General features: G+C 44.7%; 2 protein-coding genes and 2 long non-coding RNA genes across 10 annotated transcripts in view; 2 read left to right on the plus strand and 2 right to left on the minus strand.

Annotated features, from left to right (window-relative positions):
* The window catches only part of kcc (solute carrier family 12 member kcc), a 275,901-nt gene extending 268,832 nt beyond the window's left edge, over positions 1–7,069 (minus strand). For 3 of the 5 annotated variants that reach the window (XM_033472197.2, XM_033472195.2, XM_033472194.2), the window contains exon 1: positions 6,181–7,069. In XM_033472197.2, the coding sequence (XP_033328088.1) occupies positions 6,181–6,247 (67 nt within the window). In that variant the 5' untranslated portion in view covers positions 6,248–7,069. The remainder of the gene's footprint in view (positions 1–6,180) is intronic. The other 2 variants (XM_033472199.2, XM_033472196.2) reach the window with 1 other exon arrangement.
* LOC143261111 (uncharacterized) lies at positions 690–4,598 on the plus strand. The gene is made up of 3 exons (XR_013035320.1): positions 690–3,335; positions 3,457–3,936; positions 4,103–4,598. It is a non-coding gene; the product is annotated as an uncharacterized LOC143261111 (long non-coding RNA).
* A 9,663-nt stretch (positions 7,070–16,732) lies between the features above and the next one.
* Brd7-9 (Bromodomain containing 7/9) lies at positions 16,733–24,285 on the plus strand. 3 transcript variants are annotated; one of them, XM_033472204.2, is made up of 5 exons: positions 16,733–17,801; positions 20,243–20,355; positions 20,470–20,561; positions 21,163–22,860; positions 22,959–24,285. In XM_033472204.2, the coding sequence occupies exons 3-5, from the start codon at positions 20,558–20,560 to the stop codon at positions 23,615–23,617; spliced, it is 2,361 nt and encodes a 786-aa protein (XP_033328095.2). In that variant the 5' UTR covers positions 16,733–17,801; positions 20,243–20,355; positions 20,470–20,557; the 3' UTR covers positions 23,618–24,285. The 3 variants fall into 3 exon arrangements, with proteins under 3 accessions (XP_033328095.2, XP_033328093.2, XP_033328094.2); XM_033472203.2 differs by lacking the exon at positions 16,733–17,801 and adding an exon at positions 18,222–19,518; XM_033472202.2 differs by lacking the exons at positions 16,733–17,801; positions 20,243–20,355; positions 20,470–20,561 and adding an exon at positions 18,220–19,518.
* On the minus strand, positions 24,150–25,009 carry LOC117221330 (uncharacterized). Its single transcript, XR_004490478.2, has 2 exons — positions 24,880–25,009; positions 24,150–24,476 (listed from the first exon to the last, which is right to left on the minus strand). It is a non-coding gene; the product is annotated as an uncharacterized LOC117221330 (long non-coding RNA).
* Positions 25,010–25,996: the final 987 nt, after the last annotated feature.

A 25,996-nucleotide genomic window follows, 5' to 3' on the forward strand; every position in this document is an offset into this window, starting at 1 on the left:
TAAACGTGTGGAAACCGTGAACGCCTGTCAAGCGGTGTTCACCGCACAACGCGACGCGGAGACGAAGGAAATTCCCGCCAGAGCACCGCTCGCAAGCCTGCGTCAGCTTCTACCGGCAACCGGAGGGAAACGGCTGGAGAAGACTGCGTGGCTAATTTGAGTGAAGGGTCCGGGAGATGTATAGTCCTCGCGCGACAAGGAAGCGCCTTCGCGATTACCTTCCCCCTCCTACTAGCTGCCCCACTGCCGCAGCTATCGGTCGCTATTGGCCGAGAACGGCGACGAAGATCGGCGGCGGTCACTAGCGACCGGTACTGCGGTAGTGGGGGGCATCTATCGGTCGCTACTAGCCTAGGAGGGCGACGGAGATCAGCGGCGGTCGCTAGGCAACCGGTAGCTGCGGCAGTGGGGGCATCTATCGGTCGCTACTAGCCTAGGAGGGCAACGGAGATCGGCGGCGGTCGCTAGGCAACCGGTAGCTGCGGCAGTGTGGGGGGGGGGGGCAGCTATCGGTCGCTAATGGCCGAGGAGGGCGACGGAGATCGGCGGCGGTCGCTAGGCGACCGGTAGCTGTCCCACTGCCGCAGCTATCAGTGTCACTGGTGGCCGAGGACGGTGGCGGAGATCGGCGGCGGTCGCTAGCGACCGGTAGCTGCGGTAGTGGGGGGCAGCTAGTAGGAGGGGGAAAGTAAACACAAAGATGCCTTCTTCTCGCGCGTGGACTGTACAGGTTGTGGTCAATGCACCGTTTCCGGCTGTCTATATTGTTAAACAGGTTTTCTTATTTCAAGTTTCACTACAGTTTCTAGCGATCGACAGATTTTCAAGCTAGTAAATATTACTGTATTCTAGTAGATACAGTGGTGTGAATAATTGTAGACTGAAAGTAACTTTTACATTGTATTATTTCAACGAAAACTTAACGATACATCGTATTTGTATATTTCTACACAAAGAATATTCTCACACACACACATAGATTGCTTTATCGATAATTACATTAATAATTAAATAGAATATAAATTAATAATTAATAATCAAAATTCATTATTAAATTAATCGATGATCAAATAGAATAACCAGAATAACCAGCTGAGTGTACGAAATCCGTAGAATTACAACGATGAAAAAAAACGCGCATCATTAATGAAAACGATGACATAGCAAAAAAAACCAGATCAGAAGGAACGACTTGAACAATGTACACAGTTATCGCTTGTATCGCGTACGGACTAAACACTGAAAGGTTTAACATGTTCCGATAATAGTCCACCGAGATATCGAACGTTCAAATAATAGAGGTTATGCTAGATATTTCCATGGAAGAATGAAGGCAAAAGCAAAAGTAAAATAGACCACTGTAATCTGACCACGTTAAATTTCGGCGAGTCGAAGCCGAATAAGAATCCGGTTTGGAAAAGTTCGAAAGTAATCGAAGACGCGGTGACAACGAAAACACAGTGGCGGGAAGGATGGCTTGGCGAAAATGCGAAGCCGCAAATGTTGCCGAGTCAGCGTGAAAAATTCTAGGAGCCGGTAACGCGACGCCGACGTTTATCAAACGCCCTCGCGGACGATATCGAGGCGCACGGGTGGTCTTCTTCTCGCGGTAAACGGTGTTACGTTGCGGCGTCTCGTCCGGTCCGTTCTCGCCGGCACGACCCGACACGACGCGACGCGACGCCACCCGACGCGACACGACGCGACGCGCGTGTTTACGATCGACGCGCAACGTAACGGCTACGCGATTTTTTGCGCGATCGACGACACACACCGGGTGGCGCGACAGTCTCGCCGACGAATCGGCGACGCGTGATGGACGCGGTATTCGGTTACGCGGCGATCGCCGATCCGCGATGTGCAAAACACGGCGACCGACCTTCGACACTTGGAAAAAACATAACCTCGAGAGAGAGAGAGAGAGAAGGAGAGAAGCAAATACGGATCATAATATTCTCGGCTTTGAATAAAGTTGTAGATCTTTTCAAATCGGCAGAAATAACGAAGATATTTCAATGTGCTGGATAAAATGAACACCCTCTATGGAATAGGATATATGTACGGTGTCCGGAAAGTTTGGGATCAAACTTATACGATGTGTTAGCGAGGATGAGAAAGGTTAGCATAAATCTGTGTCCTCGAAAATGTTTTATTGAGAAGATGTGAGCGTTCGAAAATTAAATAGACGTTGCTTTATAAAAGTAAAACAGGAACAGAGTAAAAAGAACTAATAAAATAGTAAATTGTATTTACTATTATTTAAAGTGCAAATGGAATATTTCAATATTTCTTATGACTCGTAAATATCTTCAAATAAATACGATAAGTCATGAGTATCTTTACAAGCTTATAATAAATAAATAAATAAATGTAAGAAACAAATATTGTGTGCCTCGTTCTATCAGAAAAATGATTAAGAATAAAGAAATGGTAAATCAACGTAACTGTTAATACGCAAAATATAAATATGATTCGAATAACCTCGTTAGAGAGGTTAGAATAATATCGATAAAAAATAATTATGACCAATCTCACAATGCGATAAACAATGATATAATAATTGTGGAGGGTGAAAAACGGGTGCAAGAGTAAAAAAAGAAACAGCTTTCGAGTTTGTGCAATTTCGTAAACATCGATGGAAAATAAATTGACCGGCTACGAAGCCGATAAATAAATCTCAGTAGAAATCTCAGTCTCCATAGATCATAACCTAAAAATCAGGACGATCCCCTAAATCTCTCAGCTGTTTCGAACGTCGCCGATTCGTTGTCACCATAAATGGCGGATAATCTCGAAAAAAAAAACAAGGTTGCAGGACGCGCGTTGGCTCCCGAGGAATATTTCGCGAGATTGAGGAAGGGACGAGGGTTAATGCATTGATTTACGAGCGGCCGGGTTTTCGGAGGATGCGTCGTCCGTGTGTGGGTGACACAGCGGCGTTAATGGGAACGAACCGACTGGCTCCGTTAATTGATTACTTTCGCCGGGCTAAACTGGAAGCCCATTACGGCGCCCTCCTGGCATCGGGTCTCCGCGAGGATCGATCGACCTTGACGGGAAAACCTTTAATTCCGTAGGCCTCTGTTCTAGCCAGGCCTGCCGACGCCAATGCGCGCCCGTTGCCGACTGGACGCGATGCGACCGGAGAGGAGGAGGAGTCTGGGCCCGCGGAGCAACATCTCTTTGTTGTCAACCCTTTCGCGGCACGGCGCGGTCTGCGAACACGCTCTTCTCGGTGACGAAAATTATTTCAACGTTGCTCCAAGGTTCATGGTTACGATGTAATAGTTCGTTGAATTCGTCTCGAGACCGGCTATCATATTATCTGCCCGAAAGTACGTATTAACCTATAAAATATCGAGGTGACCAGCAATTTTGTACGGAAAAAAAATTTTTCTCGCAGGTTTTTATATTCTAATTTGTAGAGGAGAAAATACTGAGCAACTTTTGTTTCAGGTATTCGTTTGCCAGACCGACCGGACTCGCCTGAAAAATCGCGCCTTGTTTTTGAACTCGATACGAGGCGTTGAGCGTCGCGGCGCTCGCGCGCTCGCCGCTTCACTGCTTGCCCAGGCGTCGAAATACTGTGTTGACATCCGTTTCTTCGAATTTATCCTACGAGCTTGAATCTATGTTGTTATAAATAATTAATATTGTTGTATTATATTATATATATTATTATATATTATATATAATATTGTTATAAATAAAAAATTGTTAAGAGCGTAACCGTTGCGCGAGTCCCAAGAGTCGATCTCATACGCATGAAATGCATTTCATCGCAAAAAGTAGAAATACTATAAGTTGGAAAAAAAAATGATTTTATATTTTCAGTTAAAATAGCTTCGAGTGCAAAGGGTTAAATTGGATTAGTACGCGGCGAGAGCTCACGAATATAATTACATCTGCAACGCAGTCGCAACGAAGGGAAGACACGTGAGAAACGTTCTCTGCCAGTTTATTCTTCTTCTTTTTTTCTGTCGCATTTCTGTTAGGCAACCCGGATCGAAATAGTTTAGCAGATTAGTTTTCGTTATGAGCTTCCGTAACGCTATTAGCAAGACGCTAGTTTTACTTGGAAAATGTCAATCTATTTTTGCAGACGTTCGGAGGACGTTCCCGAGACGTTCCGGATCTTGGAACGGGAAAGAAAGACAGAAAAGAAAATGTGACAACGGATCCAGCAACGAGATGCGCGGATCGCTCTGGATTGTGGATTTGTGCGCAGTTGGAAATGCGTGGCATGTTCAACAAGCGATGATGATTCATTAAGAAGTTATTGATAGCGATATAAATTCGACTGGTCGATTTTACAGGATGTATACGTTCGTTAACAACGATAGCGACATAATTGATGTACATTTTCAGACGATGTTATTAGATTTAAAACTAGCCTTTGTAAACTGTTTACATAAAATATGTTACATAGTAATGTACTATGTACATAAGTATATAGCATATGTAATATATATAATATAATATGATAATATGTACATAATATAATATAATAATATGTACATAATATAACATAATAATATGTACATAATATAACATAATAATATGTACATGATATAATATAATAATATATACATTATTATGTATATATATATCATTATATATTATATTATTATATCTATATCTATATATATATATATATATATATATATATATATATATATATATATATAGTACATACATACGTACAGTAATGTCTCCCTAATTGTCGCCAAAATTGTGCACAATAATAGACAATTTTGGAAGAGGAGACGCGATTATTCGAGCCTTGCGGTTCGGTTTTTATAATTACCGATCGTCAATAACTATAAAAAAACTAGCTGCAAGGCTCGAATAATCGCATCTCCTCTTCCCAAATTGTCCATCTTTGTGGACAATCTGAGCGTCAATTATGGAGACATTACTGTATATACTATATAAAGTACAGTACATTACATAAGCATACACAAGTCATGCTTTCGTTTCGTTATTGCAAAAAATCGATGTTTATCCGTGCACACGAATAAACGGAATTAAAATTAAAGACGCCGCAAATGCGTGACATTAAGAGCGGTAAAGAGAAGCGAGGGAGAGTTTCCGCTTAAAATTCATGAAATTCTATCTCTGAATCGGGGGTGCGCGAGACGCGCAACAACCCTATTTGTACAACGATCCTTCTCGTTATACTTCTCGGGATATCTCTGACTTCAAATGAAACTAGAAACAATGCTACAAACACTGCGGAGGTTCTAAAAAAGCAAATTCCGCGCGCAAATCGACCGCGTCTCGCCGGACAATTACAGGCTCTGCGGAAATGCGGGGGGAGGGGAAGGGGTGCGATACCCCTAATAACACGCACTCGGCTTTCCACGCGGCGAGAACGTAAGCCAGAACTACGTTCTAACAAAGATTACATCCCGGTGTAATAATCGTTCGTCTCTGCGCCGCTATCAACAACCGCGTAATCAGCTTTTATACCGTGACGTCAGTTTATTTTGACACGAAACGTTCGGCCCTTGAAACGAAGTGAGAAACATTGCAAGCTTGCCCGCGCTCTCTGCGCCATAATCGATAATTGCACTCTCAGCTTTTTTTTAGCATAATGACTAAACCACTGATTTTACGCATTTATTGCAAAAATCAATAATTGAAATATAAAATCGCGACCACGTAAGAATTCAAAAATACCGTTACGCTGTGTTCGATTTATAAACACGATAAACGGAAACAATTTATTTTGATTTAATAATGTCCGCGATCGTCTTTGAAAATGTCTATTTCGCAGAAAGTTCCGCGGTCCAAGCAACGACCTGATTTTAGATCTAATTTTAATGTATCTAATTTTACATTTAACACGTTTACCTCGCCGAAATTGTAAACAATTGGTAAACCTGTCTCTGTAATGTTCGAACACAGTCGCCGGTGTACTGATTCGTGTCTGCGCCACTGTCGGCGCAGTCCTGAAACCCAACAAAGTCGGCATCGAAAAGTCGGTAAAAACTTTCCGCTTGCCGAAGAAAAGAGAGAAACTAACAGATGATTTTCTCCCATCGGAGGCGTCCTAAAAAAGTCCCTAAAAGTTCCTAAAAACCTGTCACATAACCTGGTTCAGCGCGCGGTCGATTCGCGATCAGCTGATCGCGAGCGAAAAGTTCGAGAAGCGAAGCGACCCAGCGTCGGACTCACCGTAATCCTGTTGCTGTTGCTGCGCGAACTGCGCGCTGTTCGCCGGCGTGACTCTGAACCGCTCCATGCTGCTCAGGCTTCGAACCACCACTGTGTCGTCCGCGGCCACCTTGGAACACCGCAGCACTGGCCACCGCGACAGAAACAACCGGTGCGCGCCTAGCCGACCGACTAGCTCGTGACGTGTGCGACCCGCGGTCCGTGTGCGGGTGGTTTTATAGAGGTGTCTTATACGCGGCGAGGCTCGCGAGGTAAACAAACGCGACGGGGTCCGGGGCAACGAGCAGCACACGCGTCTACGTCGATCGGCGAACGGCGTTCTCCATTCGCCGGCGCGACGTAGCCTGGCTCTGCCTTTCTGCCCGGTGGTTTTTGCTCCGCTGACAACAACCACTGGCGGAGGAAGAGGGGGGAGGGGCAAGGACTATGTAATGTGGAAGCGGGCGAAACAAAGAAGCACGTGGGACCCTGTCGGCGGTACGCTTTTCGCGCGCGTGTATGCGTGCGCGGGAACGGAGGGGGTGGGGGGAGGGAAAAGTTGACCGCGCGTCTCTCTTCCGAACGGTCTCTTCGCGCGATGCGGCGCGCCGCGCACAAAGGTGAGCCGTCCGTCGGCGCTGCCTCGGGACGTCGCGCGTCGCGGTCGTGACTCCGGGCGAAGCACCGGCGTCCTCGCCGACACGTGACTCCTCTGTGATCGCTGTGCGAACCGAGTCGTCGTCGCTCGTCACCTGGACCGAGTACTAGCGGCCAGCTAGGCCGGCGGCGCGATCGTCTACGAGAGAACAGGTCCGCGTGACACTCGAGACACGAGCGAGAACGAAACGAAAGCGCGACGCTCGCTGCTGCTCGCTACCGTGGCCGCTGCCTTTGGGAACTGCCGGCTGCGCTGTCACTAGCACTGCTCGTGGCTTCGGCCCGATCGGCCGTTTTATATGTATTTGAGCCGGCGCGTGCCTGTGTGCACGGCCGGGCCGCGCGTCTGTGTGCGCGCCCGTACGCCAGGGGGCCCCGCGATACGACGCTTCTGCCTCTGACTCTGCCTTCTGCCAGACGGCCATAGGCGCCGCGCCGATGTTCTCGACTCTCTGCTCGCCGCTTGCCGCGCACAAGGTGCTTCCTGCAACGGACGAAAGTCGAAAAATTGATGTACATAATTCGTGGATTGTAATAGCACGAGGTTATGTCAAGGTTAGGCTTTAATACCAGTCACAGTTTTTGCAGATTTTTAATCCGTTCCATCGTTCGATCGAAAAACGTTGCCGGAAATTTCTGGATATTTTTCGTAGTATTTTTTCACACGCGTGAAACATTCTCTGAATGTCCGATGGATTATTGTATATTGTATTTAGTATTGTAAGACCTCAGCGGAATATCTTTTTTTGCGATGTTAAGCATTTCTTCTGAAATTTTTGTGTTAAATGTTTATCGACTTCGACTCGTGTTTCGATGAAAAGTAAGTCCGTGATATTTTTACTACTTAACGGAACGTTAAACCTTGAATTAGTTTCGATTCTAGCTGCTCAAGTTTGCTCGATTCGGAGGATACAATCGAAATCGATAATTAGACGTCGGCTCTCCACGCTTTTAGCATGCAATGGTTGGCCGCGGCTGTGGCCGTAGCGAGCCTAAATATTCGTCTTTAATTTGTTTATAGAATGTACAGGCGTTCGTTCATTCTAGATGCTGTGTTTGGTAGGAAAAGATCAAAGTCGAATGCTACACTCGGTAAAAAGACCTTGAAATATACACAATATTATATATTTAATATAATAATATTTATTATAATATTATTATATATTATATTATCTTAAATACTGTTTAAGTAAAAATGAGTCTTCTATCAAATACATAGCGGTATGTATCGAAGGACTGTACTGCAAATGGATTTTTGAAGCAAAATACAATAAATAAAAATGAATATTCATGAATATATGTCGATATTTCGCTTTCGCCTAATTAAAAATATTAAGGAAAAGATGCAACTTCAAGTCACTATTTTTTATTACAGATGCGAACAATTTGCATTTTTCCTAAAGATCCACACTCTAGTAATAAATAAAGAAGAAAATCGCAAGAGCGAGAATTAGCAAAAGCATTTCTGTTCGATAAAAAAAATCCTTTTAACTTCTTTTCACGAAACTGTGTACGTAATCTCGTTTGCATCGATCGACGCGTTTGCGTATTCTCCTTAAGAAGGTGTCAAGAGCGTGAGCCCGAGAAGCGGATCACGTTCGGCAGTCACGATTTTCCTGCCGAATTTCCGCACACCGTGCGCCGCGCCGATGCGACGCACCCACGTGCGCCGCTGCCCGAGTATAAGTGAGCGCGCGAGCGCGTGCATGCGTCAGTGCGTGGACGAGCGCGTGCTGCGTGCTGCGACGCCGCGCCGGCTCTCCCCAGGAGCGTACCGATCGGCCGGCCGGCCCCCCTGATCGCGGACGCCATTGGCTGCCACCGGCGCTCGGCAGCGCGTAGCTGCCGCCATGAATCACCGTGGCGGGGATCGCGAAATTCGAACGACCGCCGACTCTTTCGGAAAGCACGAACGGCGGGCAGCGTGTCGTTGCGCTGTGTTTTTTCGGCGGCGCTCGCGGGAGGACGCCCCACTCGATGACCAACGCCGGTGGCGACGCCGATGCAGAGAGCATGCTCGTAACCAGGAAAGACGATTTTTGTTGCGGCAACGCGGCGGAGATTGAGCAGGTCAGAGACTTTTGACTGTAATTAGTTAACGACGTTCGCATTTCGCGATTTTTCTTGCTCCGAGCAATTTTTGTTGCTCGGAGAGAACTGTACATTTGTTACTTGATCCCAGTAATTTTGCAGTGTCGATTCACGTACATTTAGATTAGCTGCGGAAAAATAGATTTTTTAAATAGTGAATTGAGTGTAAACAGTTTTGTCTTCTCTTGTAGTTGAGAATTTGGCAAACAATTTCTTTTTAATAGTAGTTAGGTTATTACATTTACATTTAGGATATTACAGGATATATTGATATAATATATTAATATAATATATATATTATAATATAATATTATATATTAATATAATATATTATAATAATATTATATATTATATTAATATATTATTTTATTATTATATATATATATATATAATATAATATATAATATATTTGAAATGCTATTTGCATTATTTGCTATTATTTGCTATTACATTTGCTATTACTCAAAAAAAGTTTATTTACTAAATTCTGTATTACATGAGAAGACAAAGATAATTATAGTCTATTTACTATTTCAAAGATCTGTTTTTCTCCAGTTCCGGTCACGATATTGGTTATGTTCGAACATTTTATCCACGCTGCACGAACCGCGGCGCGTCGTATTGCGTGCGTTTCGCACGGAACCCGTCGAATCGGCAGATCTTTATTTCCCGTTAGAAAACGATTGCCTCGCTGGAAACAGCCTCTCCCGATTTTATCGCGCGCGCGCTATATCCTTAAGAACTCGAATCTCCGTAAATATCTGTCGCCCGTGCTAATCTGCATAGCGTGGATGTTGCGAGCAGGTTACCTCGCAGTGCAAACAGTTTGCCTTTACAATGTAGCGGCGCGTCTAACGTTGCGCCCGTGCGGCGGCTCGCGCGACGTAATTAACTGCCGAGCCGGAGGTCTAATTTCATTCGCGTAATCAGGTAGCAGCAAGGAGGAAACCATCCGACCAATTACGGAACAGTGAAAAGTTATCGATTGTCGCTTTACCCGGGGAACGCCGTTTGCCGAAGTCGTTTGTTTCGCTTCGACGGAACGTAAACATTGCGGATCGTTGCGTAGTCGTTGCAATACAATATACATGTATACACGGTGGCCCAGAAAAGTACACCTTTTAAAATAATAAGTGTTTTAAATATTGAATAACTGGAATTGATGTAGCAATAAATTAAATTTTAGCAATAATATAGCAATTAATTAAATATTGAAATATTATTAAATATTTAATTAATTATATATTAAATATTAATATTATATATTATATTATAGCAACTAATTAGTAATAATATAGCAATTAATTAAATTTTAAGACTAAGATAAATGAATTGAATTTTTTTTTAGGTGATAGAGGGACTAATCTACGAGACTGAAATGCTTTCTTTCTTTTAATTTTGCCGTTACTTGGAATAACAACAATATAAAAATCTCTCATTTTTTAACTTTCTTTTATCCGAACCTGCGACGAAAATTTAAAAAATGTCTTTTATAGATCTCGATAAATTTATACATTAAAAAATCTATCGTTACAGGCTCAGATAAAAAAGTTAAAAAATGAGAGTTTTTAATTTTTTAATGGCAAAATTAAAAAAAACAAGGCAGTAGACTAATTCCTCTGTCATCTAAAAAAACTTCGAGTCATTTAATTCAATCTTGAAAAAATTATCGCGTATTAAGAGCTGCACGAATACTTTTGCGGGCCACTGTATTTTATTTTCTGCCGCGCGAAATAACAGAGAACGAAACACGTTCGTTCACGGCAAGGCGTGTTTCGATGCCATGGCGAAACCGTGTTGACGTCGTTCGGTATGTTTGCACGAACGTGTCTCTTAATGTGGTTCGCCGAGGATTCGAGTTCCGCACAGATAAATACAGACTGCTGCCGAACGAGATACGCCGCGATGCGATAAGGGACTGTACACCGTAGTAGCACAGCCGGAACCGGCCGTGTGCGAGTTCAGTTCGCTGGTTTATGCCGGCACCCTTGGGCCGCCGCGCGCGACTTACGACCCTCCTGAAATGTACAGGGTGCTCCGTGATCGTACCGGTCTCCTTTTGTAGTGCGCTCGCTAACGTCGTTGCACGGCGCTCGTCCGTGCGAATGGGGAATCGAGGGAAAATCCTTCTCGCCGCTGCTGTGCGAACATTCTGGCGACTGAATCTCGCCGAAGCCTATTTCGCGCGGAATTCTATGCAGCTTGGAGACTCCGTTCGCGCCGAAGACTCCATCTACCGTGTTCAGCCTACCACGCCGAGCACGCTATTCGCCGAATTGCCTATATTCTGTTGAATTTTGGAGATCGGAACCCGCCGTGGTGCGAGGATAAATTCTGCAAAATTGATCCACGTGAGTGTTCGAAACGATGGAAAATCGACGGTTGAAATTATTATATATGTAATATAATATAATATTATATATTATTATATAATATATATATAATATTATATATTACATGTTACATCGTTACATGTTACATTGTTACATATTACATATTACATCGTTACATATTACATATTACATTGCTACATGTTACATTGTTACATTGTTACATATTACATTGTTACATGTTACATTATTATATATTACATATTGTATTATTACACATTACATTATTACATAATTACATATTACATGTTACATGTAACATATTACATATTATATATTATAATAATTACAATATATATATATATATATATATATATATATATATATATATATATATATAATTATTTTATGTATGTATATACAATTCGCTGAAATTATGGTCGACGCTGACGCGTATCGACTCTGCGCCGGCAAGGGCTTCCCATTAACCCCGTTCGCAGGCCGTCGTCAAGATCATTGCCAATGCTGGACGTATCAGTGTTTCCGGCCGTATCTCCGAGAGCGTAGTAGCGAAGCTGAATCGACTCGTTGTTTATCGCTCGAGATAAGCCGCTGCGCGCGTACTGCGGTAGTTCGCTACAACTTGGAACACCTTGTATATACGTTTCATAGAGCTGGGGTCTTAAACCGGTCTAGATGAGTCACTCCGCATCTTTTTGTCGCGCGCCGCTGCTCTCCGTTCAACCCCTGCCGCACGCACAAGTCGATTTCATTCAAAACGGAAACACGTAACTCTCGCCGCCTTTTCGCAAGCGTACGTTCGTCGAGCTGTTTTTTTAACACGTCGAGCGCCGCATGTAGCGACACTAATTTCTGATCAATTTTGAAAATATATTTTCGTTGCGATACATTCGAACGAACTGAATTTAATTAGGATTCATTGTGGTAAATTTTAACTTTCTAACTTCGGTTTAATTAATCGAATTGCTTTGACTTTGTGGAAATTTTAGTGCTCGATCGTCGGCGTTGAACGTGTTAACCAGCCAACTGTGACACCTTCTTTTCAGGGCGCGTAAAAATTTCGTAATGTTAATATTTTTTATAACTGAGGGGTTCCTCAGGTCATTTGAAGCAACTTTTTCCTTTACAAAAATCTTTTCCGATGCACCGTTGACGAGTTATTAACGAAAAACAGTGACCAATAAGCGGCGAGCTCGAATAGGCGCGAGGCGGCGCAGCCAACGAGCGCGCGAAGCCCCGTTCCACTGATTGGCTCGGCCGCCTCGCGCCAGCCGATCTCGGCGCCCATTGGTCAACGTTTTTCGTTAATATCTCGTCAACGACGCCTCGGAGAAAATTGTTGTAAAGGAAAAAGTTGCTTTAAATGACCTCAGGAACCGTTCAGTTGCAACAAATTTTATCATTACATCATTATATTTTAACGAAGCCGCGGATTGCATTTTTGCTAAGGAAAAAGTTATTTTAAGTGACCCGAGGAACCCTTCATTTCCCGTTCGTACAATAATTTTGGGTCACTCTGTATGTGCTAACCGGTTAAGTCAGCTGACGCGTTAAACGATTTAGGCACAGACACAGAGACGCGAAGCGTTTTGGGAGCGTCCCGGAGCCTCGAGAAAAGAAGGAACAAAAATCGGCTTCGAACGTCTGTGCTTCGCAGCGACGTCCGGTTATATTTTTAGCCTCGAAAATTCTAAGTGGAAATAGATTCTTATGAAGCTTTTATAGCTCGTTGTATATTTACGATTAGATTGTGCCGACTTGCTGTATCGATGACGCAAACTGTTTCTAAGAAGGCATGCAGAACAGGCTCGATGCGGCAAAATTAATTGAGAACGAGAGAAAGAAATTCCTGGGCACCCGTTTTTTCCTGCAGAGAGAAACGCGAAAGATTTTTATTTCGCGCAGTGATTTTCGCAGAGAGAGAGAGAGAGAGAGAGAGAGAGAGAGATCTATTTACGATACGCGAAGGCGTTGATATATTCCGAAGATTGAATGTTGCCAATTAAAACTTGAACCGTCGCCGCGTCGTCCGAGCGCGGATGACGGAATTATTCGCGAAGATTTGATTGAATTGATTTAATCTCCACGCTTCTCTATTCTGACTTTAATCGATGTAATAGAACCCGACTTTCCGGTTTTAATTTTCGTTGGATAACGTACTTGGATCGTATGAAATATTCGCGAAAAAAAAATATATATATATATTTATATATATTTTTTAATTTAACTGTACGTTGTTGTAACGTTGTACTATAGCTTCATTAAATCTGTAATAAATGATCGTAGCATAAGAAACACACAAACGAAAAATGAGAAAAGAAAAGATGAATTAGGAAGTAGAGAAAAATTATGTGGTTATGTCAAACCTCATTGTCCACCGAAGTACAGTGCCGTTCCACTACCGTGAAATTATCTTCGAATCCGTTTATAGTGTCCAGAATGATTTTATTAAGTTTAAATCTAGTTTAAATCTTACGAACATTTTTTGAGGTTATCGGGCGCTGTCGCGAAAGCGTTAAAACAGTTCCGACAGGTTAAAAATAACAGGCCTGTGATCCTTTTATTCTTCCGACATAGTCTTCCCATTTCCTATTTCCGTGTCAACATGCTTCACGATGTAAATCCATAAAATCCTCCGTCCGTTTTCCACAACGATTTCACGAAGCCGCGGCAGAAATATGTATATCGACGATCAATTTCGGCCGGACGATGTCCAAGGAAACACGGATGTGTTGTTCCGTTCCACTGTGCGGCGTTACCACGGCCGAGTATTGATTATCGCGGAATCTCTTTAAGTGCGGCCGCCTCGAAATGTGCTCAGTACACGTGTGCACATGTATAATTGTCAATTGGATCTCCGGCGATCAGCAACACGTTCGCAGATCGGTATCGCGGATGTTCGTGAATCTTCGCGGCCGATCGTAGCTTCGCCCTCTATTCGGGATCGCCGGAATTTCCCGTCGCATAATTTCAGGATATTATTTGAAACTATATATTATTAAATATATATATTAAATATATATTATTTGATATCGTATATATTATAACCCTAAGAGAGAGAGAGAGAGAGAGAGAGAGAGAGAGAGAGAGAGAGAGAGAGGAATTATGCGACTAATTAATATATAATTAGATCGATTAATATATATTTAATAATATATATATAATTACACACAAGTAATATATTTAATATATATTTAATAATATATATAATTTCAAATAACCCTGATTTCGGGGTTTCCGTTGATAAACGCGTGTCCGAGCGCGCGAACGCTAGCCGCGCCACGTTCGTTTCGCTGCGCGGCGCGGATCGCGAAACTTTCGGCTCGCGGTTGCCCGGATCCAGTTCCAGGTGGCAGCAGGAAGCGGAAGGCTCTCTCTGCTCGCGGGATCACGGGGGAAACTCGACAGTCGAGAAACGTTCGCTTTCCGTTCGCGTTCCGCGGTGTCTATAACGCGGTACGCGCCTTCTCTTTGTTCTCTTCTTCTCTCTTTATCTCTCTGATCTACCAAATTATCTACCGAATTATAAAACCGACTCTGTTTACCCCGCGCGATCCTTATCTGTCACGAGGCGTCCGCCGAGCCCGCGGCGTTGCGCGAATTAGCGAAAAACCGGACGAGTCGACGCGTTCGCTCGACGACTCTCGCATTATAGCCGCACGCACGTTTACTAGTGGAAAGTTTGTGGAGCTACGCGAGAATCTTGCACGGATCTTTCGCGCGAGAATTTTGGACTGGTCGATACCTGAGATTTCAATTTCGGATTACATGAATCCGCGAATGTTATCATGGACAATAATTCGCTAATTTCGTGCTCCATAGCTAATTCCGTCTAATCGAAGCTTTCGAAGCGGATAGGATTTTGTTAGGTCTAGTAATAATTATAACCTGTTTTTTTTTTATTTGACATAATCTTGACATAACCTGTTTTTAACCTAATTAAGCGTTGGGCACAAGTAGCTGGAAACAACGGCGACTATATCGTTGATTAAATTGTTTTGTTTCGTTTAAATGAGTTAGTTTTAAAAAATTATTACACTAGACCTGTATGATTCGATCGAGCGGAGTTCGTTTAGACGATCGTTTAGGGACGCGTGCAATTACGGCAGAAACGAACGGACGAAATTTCACAGAGTACAAGTAATTTCTTCGTAATTAGCGCTCAGATTGCGCGCAGAAAAATTGGACAATTTCGGGGAAGAGGATCATTTTTATAATCGCCGATTATTCGCGATTATGTAAAAAACGAGGCGCAAGCCTCTGATAATTGCGTCAGAGCCGGCGTCACCGTGGTGCGGCTGTTGCGATGGTACGGGTCAAAACAGACCCACGGAGATTTTATAAGAAGAGGCGACGTCGTAGGTCGCGTTTTTGAGACGCGGTCGCGATGCCACGGGCGTCGCAGCAATAAAAATTCATTCGGCTACCAACGGGAGGTAATAACCGTAGCGACGGCTCGTAAAAAGCTACTCTATCCAGCGGCCGATATCCGAGAAGCTCTTTTATCGGGCACACCGCCGCGCGATCTCTTGAACAGGCGATTACTTTTCGCCGAGGTGTCGTTAAAAGCGGTCCGCGCTGATATACATACATACATATATGTATGCATGTATATATGTGTATATGCATGCGTACCTTGATACATTTCCTTCGCATAAATCAATTTATAGGATACGGATCGGATAATGAAGCCTTCCGTTGCGCTTTGATAACATCGGCTATCTTCGCAACGGCAACGCCGGGGAGTCGTAATACTGGCGAATCATAACACAGATCCGCTAATGCCCGCGATATCGCCGCGGATCTTCCCGCGAACTCGAACGGGACGCGGCCAATGCGAATAGGCACGCAGTAAATTCTCCCCAATTTTTCTTTCAGCTTGTGAACAAAAATGGACGGTTTGAGAATTTTTGTTTATGTTATTGTTTGCTTATGTTATGTGTATGTGTTAATTTTTGTCCATTTTTGTTTACAAGCTGACAGAAAATTGGGATTTAAATTTTACTGCACATCGCGGAATTAATTTTGACGGAAGGAAAATTTGAAATTTTTGTTTATCAATTTTGAGAAGGGGAGATGCGATTATTCGAGCCTTGCACTTCATTTTTATAATTGTTGATGATCGGCAACTATAAAAATATATATATATATATTTATATATATAACAATTATTGTATATATTATATTATATTATATACTATATTATACTATATTATATATATATTATATTATATTATACTATATTATATATATAAATTGTTTAAGTTTATATGTATATCTATATAAACTTAATATATTATTAATATTATATATATTATATTATATTATATTATATTATATATATATCATTAATATTATATAAACTGAAACAATCAGACTTAAATTATATATATAATTATGCCGCGTTCAATTTCGCCCACTACTTTCCATGGAAACTCGTAGCCGACGAACCCGACGAACCCGTCGATCCCGGATCACCTCGACAAAAGCAACAAGACTACCTGCGCCGACGGGCAATTTAATGCACAAAGGGTCAAAGGCAACGAGCCGCCGCACAGGTAGCGGATCTCCGTCCGTGAGAGAAGTTCGCTGGAAGATTGCGACGTGTATCGTTCGAATCCCGGTCCTTGCAGTCGAGAGCATTGTCGCGCGGCGTCCCTTTTGTTCGGTCGAACAATGCGCGGCCGTGTTCACGTCATTAACATATCTGTCGGGCGTTCAGTGGCCGAGTACGCGACAGGTTCGAGTGTACCTCGGCTCGGCGTTTCGCAGCTGGTAACACGTAACGACCGTTGTTCTCGTCGCTCCGGGACTGGAGCGTGGTCGGCCGCCGTCGCGGCGGCCCGAGGGAGCCCGGAGCGACAGCGGGAAACCCGGTGGCGAAAATGGTGGACGCTTGCTACGTGACGCGGTTCCTTGGCCGTCGGCCGTCGGCAGAAAAGGAATCCTTGGGTCCACGGTTTCCCGTGGCGGCCGCGTCGGCGTCGCCGAGCGGGCAGGTAGGAAGACACGGTTGTCGGCGGGCCTCGTGCGGAGGCAGGGCCGTTTCGAGTTTAAAGGGACGACCGAGAGCGCGAGGCAGTAGAGGAGAGACCAGGACAGTAGGACTAGCAACAGTGCCGGGCTCTCGGGGCTTCGCGACGGCCGGCAAAGATCAGACCAGACGCCTCTCGCGCCCGTGGCTCGCGTCCCGTTTCCGCGCGACGCGCTCGCTTTCCTCGGAGAGCCGCGGAGCCATCGTCGGTCTCTCGAGGCTTTCTCTCTCGGCAGCCGCCCTCTCCCTCTTCGTTCCTCTCGCGGCGTTTTATCGAAACAGCTGATCGTCGCCCCTTTAATCGCGGAAGAGCGTCGAGCCCGTCGTCGCTGATCGCCGCCGCCGTCGCCGCCGCCGTTGTCGTGATCGACGCCGCCGCAGCCGCAGAGCCCTCACCGTCCTCCTCCGGATTACCCGATTCCGGATTACCCGAGCCACCCGGCGTGTCCTGCTCAGCCCCCGAACGCTCGGTTAAAGCGTGCCTGCGAACACGGTCGAGCGTCTGGTCGGTAAGTGCTGCCTACTCGAAGCGTCTTTTCTAGGTTAGGAAGCGCCTCTCGCCTTTTAAAGGCCCGTGCACAACGCGGCGCTGCATCGCTGCTCGTCGATGCATTACGCCCTGCAACGGTGCAGGCTGCACCGGTCGGCGGTCGCTCGACCAGCCATCATCAATTCGAAACGTTTCCGTGGACGCGCGGACGCGGACGCTGCCCAGTCGGAATCCGATTTTCCTCGTCTCATCCCGAAGCAGACGTCGAGCTCGAAGCATTAGCCGCACTCTCTTCCTTCCTTCCGCCGCCAGAGGATTATAAACCGACGAGAATGCGGCTCGCAAGGCGTCCTTCCGGGCTCTCCGGTCTTCTTCTCGTTTGTATGCAAACCGAACATTTTCCGTCGTCTCTTCTAATCGGATCACCGATGCGCGCGGACGCTGTGCTCTGGCATATAGGCTGTTGTTAATCATCTTCGGGCTCGATCGTGTGCGTGTGCGTGTGCGTATCTGTGTGCCTCATGGTCGATAAAATCTGCCGGTTAACAGGTTAATTGGATGCGCTCGGGTTGCCCCGTGGGCGGAATTCATTGAACCGACAGAAATATGACCGTCGTCCAACGGCTGCATTGCGGTGTTAAATGGAATTGTGGTCGGCTCGCTTTCCAGGCCCACACGGGGGCCTGTTCCGTATAATTGTGAACCTGTGTTGATTTAATAACGGTCCTCCAGTTCGAGAAAATATTCCCTGAGTAAGGCGGAGGATTAACGGGCCGAGTGCAAGCGCATTCGCGTTTCACGCTTTCGATCGAGAAAGGCAACTCTCGCGAGAGAATCGTGACAAAGAGGTGCGACTGCAAGGGGACGCTACAGAGCGTTCGAATCGCGCGCCAATTTCAACGACCAGCCGCCATTACGCTTTACCCTCGGCTCGATTCCGCTCAATTCCTTATCGATTCTCGCGATCGGTTCGAACTTGCGTTCGCATTTCATCAAATCTCGTTTTACGAATTACGAAAACAACAACGATTGACAATCGCATTCGAATATCGCAGGCAAGTCGCACTTTCTGCCGTTTAGAAAACATGAAATAGGTAATAGTCAACTCTAATAGCATTCGTACGCTGTAGAATTTCATTTTGTGTAAACGAAACGAACGTGAGGAATAATAGAGAACGCGTTGTCGTTCGAATCGATTCGAATCGCGAGCCAATCGAGAGCAGCGCGCTATCGCGATGTCGACTCGAGGCCGCTGTGCCCGTTATTATTCGAATATATCGCGAACGAATTACCAAATTGACGTGAAACAATTGCTGATCGTAACCGGCAGCATTTCTACGCTGTGAAATTTGATTTCGTCCGGGTAAACTGAACGTATGTTTTCGTAACGGCGCGCGGACGGTCGGTGATCGTTTGAATTCCGCGCCGGTGTCGAGAGCGACGCGCCGCCATGATAGCGCAGCTGGTGAATAATGGTGCCGTGGCGGGGGAAAACGAGAGACCGTGCATCGTGCATCCACCATAACGGCTTGGAGATTCGTGACATGTTCAATGGCCGCCGCCGTACTGTCTACACACGTAGCGGAACGCGGTAGACACGCAAACCGCGTTCCGTGGTGGTTCACGACGTAGTGTTTACTCTCAGCCGGTTCGATATATATCCGCCAATCTGTGGCCGGGCCTGCAGACCATGGGTTCGAAGAAGCACAAAAAGCACAAGCGCGAGAGGCACGAAGGTGAGGGGACCGGGCCCGATTCCGGCGTATCTCGGTCGGTCTTGCCGCGATCTCGCCGATGTTCAATGTTCCATTGACGTCGTCTCGGCACCGTAGGTCGTCGCGTTATCATACGGTCACCATAGAAATGTAATCGTTGCCGCGCACCGTCAGCCGTTCTCCCGCACCGTTGGGGCCCCACCGACGAATTCGGAACGCGCCAACGGAATTCAAACGGCGCCCGTCGACGATCGCCTCGAGATACGATATTGTTTTTCATTCTGGAAAATCCGCCGATCGAACTTTTAATCTCGCGATGACAATCCGTTATCACGTATCCCGGTGTTATCGGAATGGTTTTGCATATTGTTTACGTCGCTTCGCTCCCCTGGCCGTCGCGTGACGCATCGTGCTAACGGGTCTTTTTCCCCGATTACTCTGTCCTCACTAAACTTGATATTCGGCTGGTAGTTATATATATATATGCTGCTGTTGGTGTTTTTAAACGAGTTATTGTTAACATGTCGCACCGATTATAATATCACGAGACGTTTAACGTCTTTTGTCAATGCTTGCGTTGACTGCACGAGGATTCGAATGAAAAGAGTACCTTCCGGCAGTGGTCTCTCGTAGAGACTTAACAGCGCTGAACCCGAAGGGCTGTTGTACACGGTTCATATATGTAATATATGCTTTAACATTTTCATTGGAATCCTTCTTGTACTCATCGTTTAATGATGCACAGGAATATTGACTGCGTTTTCACCAAGGACAAACTGAGAGAGTGAGGTTGGAGTAGAAGTGAGGTGGATTCAAAAGTATAAACGAAGGTTCCACAGCGACAGGTGCGACGTGGAAGTAAGTGACGTGTAACAACGGACATGGACTGGTTGCACGACAGAAACTAGCTGTGCTTCCGAAATTACTCGAATGCCCCGAAACCCTTTCAGTATTTTTTTTTTGTCTGTTAAGATCAGTTGAAGTGCAACAAGATCTACGTTGGTTTGGAATGCATTGAAGTTCCTTTTATATCGTGAAGACACTTTTCGTTCTACGTTACATGGGTATGTCTGTTGCGCTTCAATCACTTAATTCCCTGGCTGTTATATATTATGGCAACGACAGCCATTCGTGCTTTTGCTTTACCTCGTTGTGAGGTATTTTAAGATTTAAACAATCGCTCCTTCCTGATCATTCCTTTGCGATACAATAGAACATAATTCTAGACAAGAATTATTTTATTGCATACTTCTATCAAGGTTTATTTAGTTTGAATCAAGCTACTTCCATCTCGCTTCCGGTTTGTTGAATGTGAAAACAAGGTCACTGTCCTGTTTATAAAGTCATCTTTATTATTATTATTGTTGTCAGCATCTCCTTCTACCTTTCTGTCGACTTCCTGTAGATTTTATTGATTTAAGTCTACACTTCTAATGATCCTGCAAGATTACACGACGCAACATTCGCCACTATATTTTACATTACAACAATATTCTGCACCTTTGTATGATTTTCTGCAAGACACTTATATTGCATGCAATAGATTTGCAATCATCATTATTTATAGCTTTTGATGCTTTATATATTTTTCTTTTTACACGTTTGATATTATCGGTCTCAGTTCTGTCGAGCCGTAACTAACGCCTGGTCTTTTCTCTTTAACAGAAGCGCAGTATTCAACCACGGACAAACCCCCTACTTTAAAGCTCATTCTAAAAGTAGGAGGTACCAGCGGTATAACTGAATACATCAACGAACCAAGCCAGGCAACGATGTTATCCCAACATTTGGGTGTTTACCAGCAACAGATGGGCCTCAACTGTTCCGTAACGCAGGATTCAGAGTATGACAGGTACATCGGTCACAAAAAGCTAAAGAAGAAAAAGAAAAAGAAGGACAAGCGGCACAAGCACCACCACAAGGACAAAAAGAGACGAAGGGAGGAGTCCAGTCAGGAGTCGGTCGGCGACGCGGACGAGAGTATGGTCGAAGTCCCTAAAAAGATTCCTAATCACCAACTGTTAGTCCCAAGACACCCGACTGCCGGTGAACATAGAGTGGGTGTCACCAATCAAATCAGCTCCCTGTCCCCCCACAGGGAGCCGAGAACATGCGTACTTAGGAAAATTGCGGAGCGTACTCCGCTCCAACGGTTACTAGAACACCTGCTTAGGTCAATGGAGAAACGTGACCCACAGCAATTCTTTGCTTGGCCGGTCACGGACAGCATTGCCCCCGGGTATTCTCAAATTATCACAAGTCCTATGGATTTCAGCACCATCAAGCAGAAGATAGACGACAATAGCTATCAGAACTTAAACGAATTTATAGACGACTTTAAGCTAATGTGTGATAACGCTACTACATACAACCAGCCCGATACGATTTACTTCAAGGCAGCGAAGAAGTTGTTGCACGTTGGCCTGAAGATGGTCACACCTGAGAAGCTTAGGCAATTGAGACCTGTCCTGACCTATATGCAGGATATCTCGAAGGAGGAGCTCGGCTTCGAATTGGGAACCGAGGATCCAAATAATCCCGACGCTCCGATCACGGAGGAGCAGATAGAACGCGAACGGGAGCAGGAGGAGCGCAACGAAGAGGCGGAGGAACTCCGGAAGGAGAATCAGAGAAAGATGAGACTAGCGAATTTAGGTAAATTTGAAGCGATTCCCGACGACCTGACGCCGGAAGAAATTTTGAAGCAGGCCCGCGGAGCCGCGAAAGCAGCGGCGGAGAAATTATCTCTGAAGAGGCTGAACTCGAAGATGGGTTTCCTCAGGCAGAAAAAAGATGGGACCACTAGCTTGCAGATAATAGTACCGGGAGACGGTGTGATTCCAGGAACGAATCAGAGGCCCGTGTCCTTGGGTCAGCTCATTGGCAAACTGAATCACGGTACGGGCGCGTTGGCAGGATTCCGTGAAGACAGGCGGAACATGTCCAAGCCGGTGAAACCCTTATACTATGGTGCCTTCGGTTCTTATGCTCCAAGTTACGATTCCACGTTCGCTAACTTAACTAAAGAGGAAACTGACTTGGTGTACCAGACCTACGGCGACGAGACGGCTGTACAGTACGCAGAATCGATTCTAGACTTCGCTAAAGACTGTGATTATACATTAACTATGGTAGACGATCTGTTGGATATCTTGACGGCCGGGGATCACAGAAAGACCAAGAAGTTCCTCGAGGAGAAGCGGCGGCTCAAGGAAGAGGAGGAGAAGATCAAACATCTGCTGGAGAAGCCTATGCAGGATGTCCACCGAAATGTCCCAGCCATGGACAACGTCAAGGTGGACATCGACCAACTGAAGACTCTCTCGGAACTGGGAATCGACGTGAACTTCTTGGAGAACCTAGGTAATTATATATATATATATTTATAATATTATTTATTATAATTATATTATATATATCCTATTTGTGACGATGATGTTACATTGTACTTCCTTTTGCAGAAGACGACGTGAAAATAAGCGAGGAACGCGCAGCCCTGCAGACTCGCTTGGACGACACGTCTCAGATGATAGGCCGTCTGAAACAGGCTCAACACGACCGTCTGTCGGGCCCGCCCCCCGCTCATCTATCAAATGTTCCTAAACCGTCTGAGAACGAAGTGGCCCTGGCTGACAAGATCACGGACAATCTCACAGAGATAGCGAAGAAACTACCACCATCCGCCATCGCTCCCGTCGACGGTCTCCGGAGGGCAATGGGAATAGCACCCCTGGGCGGTCCCGAGCCCATGGAGGTCGAGCCAATTACGCACAATCCAACAATCGTCGCTGAGAATAATCTGTTGTCGCAAGCGAACAATAATCAAGTCCCGGCGAGCCTTTTGTCGGCGCCGTCGCCTATTCAGAACGCGAATTTGCTCAGCCCGACCAGCCAACAAGCCCCGACGATCAGTATCGTGAATACTAATCAAGCACCGATCCAGATACAGATCGGCATGACGCACAGTCAAACACCGTCGACTTTGCTGAGCACCGCGGAGACGTCCGCTGTTCCTGACCTAGAAACCGAGCTGCGGGAATTTTTGGAGAGCGACCCGACGTTAGGACACTCGCCCCTGCACGACGATAAAACCCTCGAGGACATCTTGTCCGAGTCCTAGTGCGTACTCTTCGAGATCCAGTGACTATCGATGCGACCTTCCCCGCATCAACGTTATGTCTAAACGATATCACACGACAGACTTGTATCCACACCTTTCGGATCCATAGATATTTGCAAGGAGTGTACTTGCACATTTCAATGATCCGTAGGTTTTGAATTGCTGTGTTGATATTCGTTCTAGGTTTAATTGCCAATCGTTCGGTGAACGAACGAGGTAGTGTTGTATACTGTTGTCCCAGTCGGCGCTTGTTTTTGTACGAACATTATTTATAAAGTACAGGCAACGAATGGTACCGCTGTACGAAGCTTGTATAGTTTGCGAGAAATACATTTTGTAATCGAGCAAACAATTTTCAGTGAAATGTGCTATGAAGAAGAAGAAGAAGATAAAACAACACTGTGGGGGTATAAATCTGAATCGAATCTGTTTCGTACGAAATTCCGATATTGTTTTATGTTATCGGCTTCTCGCAATTATTCGTGAGGAAGGGGGGGGGGGGATGTTCTGTAAACGAAAGTAGAACAAGCCATTGGAACGATGTACTAATTGTTCCGTAATTTCGGAAAAATATCGGTGTACTCATGCTACTTCAAGCATGTAATGAAGTTGTAAATATACATAAAGTGTATTTTTTAAATTAAATCTTCTCGAATGTCTGAGTCGAATCCTGTCGTTCTCAACGAATATATTTTAGCCCACGGAATTGCTCAAACCTCTCGTGAACAGTGAAATATGGTTTCAGGCGAAAATGTTGATTAAGGTTAAATTACGTATCCGATGAAACGTCGAACAGCAGTCTTCAGCCATGATTGATTAACGATGATTCGGGAATACTTTGCGGCCACTCTTGGGCACTCTGAAACAATGAATTAATTATTGTAATATATACACACAGGCGTGGCTCTATTTAACAGGAATTATTCTGGATGTTTTGTAACATGTCTTTAAAAGTGAACCATTACAATGTGTAATAAGGAAAAGATCGGTTCGATAGAACCCGTTCAAATTTACAATCGTTAACGTTACTAAGTAATAATGTCAAGATGGCGCGTTGAGAAGTTCTCGTTTGAAATAATATTGTTCATATTGCTTGCATTATGCAGGGTGTCCCAAAAATGTCTTGCAATCCGGAAATGGTGGATTTCTTAGGTTATTTGAGTTCGCATTTGTCAACATTAGGCTAAGTCGCGGCCGCGGACATTAATCGAAATTTTTCAGCAAATCAATGTTCACGGTAGTTGCAAACATTATCAACTTACCGCGTAGATCTAAATCTTCGATGGAGACATCGTTCACGCTAAATCATTTCGTCTCTCTCGCATAATCGTCAATTTTTTATCGGAATGGTACGAGGCTTGCTACGAATACAAGCGCGAAATTAGTCCCGAAGTTGGCCGCATGATGGCGCAACCGGCTCTATTCTTTAGCAAATTCAAATATGCACGTCTATCGCCCTAATTTTTTTTCAATTGTCCTTCGGTAATGTTTTAACGAATTAATAATTAGGGACAACAAACGGTTCCTGGAAAGGGACTAAATAAAGTAACGAATGTTCTAGGCGTTTTAAACAAGGATTAGCTAGATTAACAAAGAGAAATTTTACGGCAAAACGATCCGTACTAAATGCTGTTGGGCGGTTAGACTATTGTTAATTAAAAGAAACGACAAATCTGCGCAGTCATCGTCAGACGAATTTTTGGAAAAATTACTGTAAGCAATTAATTTTGTACATATATAATTTTCTTAATAAAAAGAAATTGATCTCTTTAGGTCGACCATGCCGTTGTTTCACCGTTAACAAAATTCTTTCACGATGCTTCATTATTTAATAATAAAACTTTTATACAGATTTCAGTTCATACTTCTTAGAAAGTCAATAAATAAATTCAACGCAGCGGCTGTTCAGTGCAAAAATTCATTATAAAACTTTCACAATCTAGTTCCCGAGTTTTTATTTGTATCCAGCATAGAACCGCAAAGAGGGAGAGCACCCTTTACAAGGGTGCAATTAAAGTTCCTCGACGCGGCTACGGTCGCGCGGATTTCGCTTGAAAATCCGTCGACAGTTCCGCCGATGTGAAACTATTATTTAACATTGACGCGGATCGAAAACGGACAATTCGACCTGTCGGGTTATTACACGAGAACAAATGTATTATTCGGATAAAACATGCCATATTCGTCCATTGTTTGTAAACCGAAGCCGAAAAGCTCTCCTCAAATAAAATGCACGACGGATTGCGATTCGTACGCTCGGTTTCCATTTGTCACGTATTGTTCGAATAAAATCGGCGGATCAAAGTTGACTCGCAACGCAGATAATGGACGACGATGTTCGCACGGTGAACGTCCCGGCAACAGGACGCCGCGCCGCGG

The sequence above is a fragment of the Megalopta genalis genome, unplaced genomic scaffold (genome assembly GCF_051020955.1).
Source record: "Megalopta genalis isolate 19385.01 unplaced genomic scaffold, iyMegGena1_principal scaffold0037, whole genome shotgun sequence".
Lineage (NCBI taxonomy): Eukaryota > Metazoa > Arthropoda > Insecta > Hymenoptera > Halictidae > Megalopta > Megalopta genalis.